The 5,664-nt window shown below is 38.3% G+C and overlaps 1 protein-coding gene across 1 annotated transcript; it reads left to right on the top strand.

Annotated features, from left to right (window-relative positions):
* Positions 1-639, top strand: LOC147497734 (uncharacterized). The gene has a single exon (XM_086562988.1). The coding sequence runs from the start codon at positions 1-3 to the stop codon at positions 637-639; it is 639 nt and encodes a 212-aa protein (XP_086419114.1).
* Positions 640-5,664: the final 5,025 nt, after the last annotated feature.

Below are 5,664 nucleotides of genomic sequence, written 5' to 3'. Positions count from 1 at the left end.
ATGGTACAGCTGATCATGCACGACGTCAAGACAAAGCTAAGCTCGATCACATACAAGATGAAGGAAGGGCAGGAAAGAGATGAGTTTATGCAGAGATGGAATGTCCACACCGAACCCATCTGTGCAACAGTTATAAGATGTAAGTGGGAGAAAGCTGGGATAGGAATAGTGAACTTAAACACTGATGGTACACTAACAGGCATGCAAGGAGGATGGGCGGCGACTTTAAGAGATGATCAAGGACAAGTAATGGCAAAGAAAGCGAAAGGGAAGTCTCATTTCCATTCAATTGCTTTCATTGAGTTAGAAGGACTACATCAAGGATTGAAGTTAGCACACAAGTACAACATAAAGAAGATTAAGGCGCAAACCGATTCAACAAATGTGCTGTCGCTCATCAAGAAAAGAAAGCAACCATGGAGAGCAAAGAAGATGATTGAAGACATAAAGAAGCAGATTGTTAGCCTAGAGTTATTTGATATTATTCACATTTTTAGAGAATGTAATAGGTTAGCAGATAAATTAGCAGAGAATGTACCAAATGTTTTCTTTATTGAACTCACCCCAAGCTCATTTTCTGAAGATATAAAGAAAATAGTGTTTGAAGATGCTAATGGGGTTGAGTACTTAAGGTTGTAATAATTCATTTTTTTCCCTATGGGAAGGGGTAGGGGACCTCTTAATTAAAAAACCCCGCTTGCCTATCAAAAAAAAAAATATTAGATGAGTATATGACTCTATCCTATCTGATATTAGATGAGTATAGGACTCTATCCTATCAGATATTAGATGAGTATATGACTCTATCCTATCCAATATTGAGGAGGTGGGAACCTCTATAAATAGACCCCCCACCTCTCACATATTGATCATCCGAACAACAAGAAAAGCTCTCTCTCCTTTAATGGCAGCCTCCAACATTTTCTAAAGTAGAAGCCAGTAATTTGTGGAGATTCCATAGGTGGTATCCTCCCTAGCCATTGTCAGTTCTTGGTTCTTGGTTCGTGAAAAAAAGGTTGCTTCCCGTTCGTGGTTGGAACTTGACTCCAGCAAAGTTAAGAAGAAGAAGATCTTGAGTGTGCCAAGAACATCTTCTCCTGTAGATCAAAGCTTGGAACTTCAAATTGAAAGCTGTGACCAAGGAATCATGCATGAGATATCGATAAAATACAACATTGGCATCGAGCCAGTTTTCCATGGTTTGCATGCTTTTGTTTGTGGTTCTGATCTTGTGATCTACAATTTTTGAAAAACTGCGGTTTTTTCAAAATCTTTTAATTAATTTTTTAAATAATTAGGTTGTTTAAAATTAATTAGATATTGCTTAATTTTTTTTGCAAAATAAATTATTTATGGGAAATAATTAGTGGAATTTTTTTTTCTAGGAAATTTTTTTTCTTAGAAATTTTTACATGGAAATTTATTTCTGAGATTATTTCTCTATAAATTTTAGGATTTTTTTTTCACATGTATTTTTCCACAATTAAAAATTGACATTAGGATGTTTATTTTTACCATGCAGTAATTATTTGAATTTGGATTTTTACTATTGCATGTATATAAAATTGTTTGTTTTCTATCAACGGTCATATGAAAACTAAGGCACAATGCCTAAGTCACATAGACCGAAACTTGTAGGAAAAGCGGAACCGGATCTTGGGAGGCGGGCTTCCAAGAAACGATGATCGCTAAGCAATATAGGAGAACTTTCAAGAGTAATCTTGTCTTGAAATCGATAAGATAGAGACAGAGCCACCATCACCGAGAATATATACACCAAAGAGCCCCAGTCCTATTCGGGATAGGAATGAGGCTCGACCATTTAAATCTCCTACATCGATTATGGGACGATGCTAAGGAACCAAATCCATATGATGTGTCATCAGGGTTTATTTTCCCACCTCACGGGAAAACAGAGGAAGTAGCTAGTAATTTTCAAATGGCTGATAGTGACTGTGAGGATGAGGATGACTCCCCTAGGCACCCAGGACGCTTCTATGTTCATGGTTGACTAGCTCTGTTTAGTTCTACATTGTTTTTTGAAAGATAGGAAACTCTTTTTTGTAGAAACAATTTTATGAAATAGAAATTTAAGTAGTAGATTTTTTGCATATTCTATGTTATTGATAGTCAAATGCATTGATTTTATTTAATGGCTAGAATCATGCTAGTAGATTATCATGATCATCTCATATGTGAAAATGTGGATTACTTAGATTTAATTTAAGAGATGATTCTTATTAAGTAGTATCTTATTTTTGGAATTCAAACTTGATAGAATGGCACCCGATGGAAAATCCCCGTTACGATGCTACGAAAAGGACTTGTTAAACGATAAAATTACGAACTTTGGTCTAGGAAAGTTAGGCTAATTCCGCAGATAGGAAGGTCATTGATGTAATAACGAGACGAGAGCGAACCTACGGTGAAGGATTAACACAAGTTGCTTATATCTTTGTACTTAAAAAGTACAATGAGTATACAAGCAAAGATAATGTTGCCCGAATTGCCATACTTGGCACCATGAGGAATGACTTCATGATGCGGTATGATGGCCTTGGATCGGCTAAAGAGCTATGGGAAGCGATAAAGGCGGACCTTGGGGAATGACGACTCTTGCCCGGTGAGGAGGCTACAAATGAGCTTTGACAAATTTATCAAAGTAGCCCCATACCTCTATGACACAACATTGCACGGTGATGAGAAACATGGTTGCTGAGTTAGCCCAAGCAGGACAGGTCCTATCAAATGAACAACAAATTTAAGCTGTCATTAGGTCTTTACCTAAAACTTGGGAACAATTTCATCTTATCTTGACGCATGACGACAGTATCACAAACTTTGCACAGGTGCAAAGGAAATGTGAGCTTGAGGAACAAAGGCTTCTCAATGAAAAGCCTGTTGTTCAAACTGAAGCAAATGTTGTCAACTCCAAAAAGAGGAAGGCTCCTTGGAACAAGAAAAGTGGAAAAGGGAAACGCAAGGAAAAGGCCAAGCCTAACCCACAGCAAAAGAAACCTAGGAAGTCGATAGACATGACTAGTGTTGAATGCTTCCGTTGTCATCAGATGGGACACTATGCTAGGGCATGTCCTTCTCCTGAGGTGAGTTTTACTTTAAGTATTGTCAATGTGATAAGTATCTTGTCATCTTTGTCGATTCATCACAATATTGGATTGTAGATTCATGGCTGTTTAATGACCACATATAAACGGGATAGGTCCCTGTTTGAAGATTTCGGAAACTTCCACAAGGAACTTCGGAGAGTCCACATGGGAAACCAAAGTGTAGCTGATGTTTTGGGCACGAGGCACTTGTAGGTTGGATTTTGGCGAGTGGGAGATCCATTCTTATTGAAGAAGTACTCTTTGTACCTTCAATTAGGAGAAATCTTTTATCGGTTTGAAATTACTTCAAGAATCCTATGTGTTTAATTTTTTCCGAGAACTTCGCTTGAGATATCTTTAAATAACAGGTTTGATAGGTCATGCTTATTTAATGAATTCTTTTATGACATTACACTTAGCACAAACTGAAGTTTTTATGTCTAAAATGGTTGGTTGCCAATTGTGGCATGCTAGACTAGGACATATTGGACACAAGATGGGATAGACCGCTTAGCAAGGGAGGGTTGTTAGGTAACTTAACCTCTATTAAAATGGAAAACCTATGAAAGTTGTCTTCTTTGGAAAAGCCACCAAGAAACCTTTTGGGAAAGCCCAAAGGGCAAGTTATCCTTTACAACTTATTCACTCAGACATCTGTGGACCAATGAATGTAACAACAAGGCATGGGGCTTTGTATTTCATTACCTTCACAGATGACTATACACGTTATGGGACCGTGTACTTGATGTCTCACAAATCAGACGCCTTGGACTGTTTTAAAAAGTACAAGAACCTAGTTGAGAATCAACTTGATAAGACAATAAAAGGCCTTAAGAACTGACCATGGGGCGTGAATATCTTTCTGATGAGTTTAAGGAACTCTGTGAAAATAAGGGTATAGCTAGACAGCTAACTATTCCTTATACCCCTCAGCAGAATGGTGTCTCTGAGAGAAGGAATAGAACCCTGCTAGACATGGTTAGATCTATGATGGCTCAGGCTAACTTGCCTATCTCATTTTGGGGTGATGCATTGTTAACGGCTGCGCACATACTTAACCTAGTTCCTTCAAAAACTGTTGACAAAACACCCCATGAACTATGGACTAGTAGACAACCCGTTTTGAACTACCTTAGACCATGGGGGTGTCTTTGCCTTTGTCACTTCTCAAAATCGAGAATTTGGAAAGTTGAGTGCTCCTGGAAAGAAGTGTATCTTTATAAGATACAGTAAGACTTCTAAGGGGTATGTCTTCCTAGGGGAGGATACTCAAGGGCATGTCACAGAAATAGAAGCACATAACGTCAGATTCTTAGAGGATCAATACCCAATGAGGGGTGAGGTTGATAAGGATATACAACTTTACGAAGTTGATAACCTTATAACTGGCGATGAACAAAGGCGAAGATGAAACTTTCATCAACCCTGATTCTAGTAACAATGGCATTGGTCAAATGATTGATCAATCCCAACCTCATAAGAGTGTTAGAGGCCATATCCCCAAACGTCGGTTTGAGATTGAAGGGGAGATAAATATGACCAATGCACTTACAAAAATATCTGATGAACCTAAAACGTTCAAGGAGGCTATTTCTGGGTCCAATACAAGTAAGTGGATGGAAGCTATGAAGGAAGAATTGGAGTCGATGAAGAAAAACAAAGTATGGGACTTAGTTGATCTACCTCCAAACAGGAGATCTATTGGGAACAAGTGGGTTCTCAAGATCAAGAAAAATGCAGAAGGGAACATAGACAAATTCAAAGCTAGGCTTGTTGCAAAAGGTTACACCCAAAAAGAAGGAATAGACTATGAGGACACCTTCTCACCAGTAGTGAGATTTGCCTCCATACGTCTCCTCTTGTCAATGGTTGCCCATTTAGATTTAGAGCTTTACGGATGGATGTCAAAACTGCTTTTCTCAATGGAGAATTACAAGAGGAAATCTATATGGATCAACCCATTTTGGTTTTTCAATCAAGGGTCGAGGGGAACACAAAGTGTGTAAACTGAACAGATCCATATATGGTTTAAAACAAGCCTCTAGAGCAGTGGAATCGAGATTCCATGAAGCAATGCTTCAAGACAAATTCGAAATGGTAATTGAGGACCATTGCATATATGTCAAGACATCTAAAAATGGTTTTGTGATTCTATCTCTATATGTGGATGACATTTTGTTAGCAGGTAACAATAAGGCATTGATAAATTCCACTAAGGAGTGGTTGTCATTAAACTTGAAAATGAAGGATATGGGTGAAGCTAGTTATGTCTTAGGAGTTAAAATAACTTCGTGATCGGCCCAAACGCTTGTTATCTTTGTCTCGGAGACATATATATCAAGAAGGTTTTGGAAAGATTCAACATTGGTGATTGTAAGCAAGTGGATCTCCCAAGAAGTCTAGGAGAGTCTTTGAGTTCTAAAATGTCTCCCAAGAATCCTCTGAAACTCGGGCTATGAAAAATGTACCATACTCAAAGCCGATCCGGAAGCCTTATGTATGCAATGTTGTGTACAAGGCCGGACATCTGCTATCAGTTGGGTTAGTATCAAGGTTC

This window comes from Coptis chinensis, chromosome 5 (assembly GCF_015680905.1).
Source record: "Coptis chinensis isolate HL-2020 chromosome 5, ASM1568090v1, whole genome shotgun sequence".
Lineage (NCBI taxonomy): Eukaryota > Viridiplantae > Streptophyta > Magnoliopsida > Ranunculales > Ranunculaceae > Coptis > Coptis chinensis.
The sequence above is the reverse complement of the archived record's forward strand: the minus strand, read 5'-3'. Positions and strand labels throughout refer to the sequence as shown.

What these genes read in the sequence shown, in the direction of transcription:
- LOC147497734 (XM_086562988.1), top strand. Translation starts at nt 1, where the DNA reads ATGGTACAGCTGATCATGCACGACGTCAAGACAAAGCTAAGCTCGATC.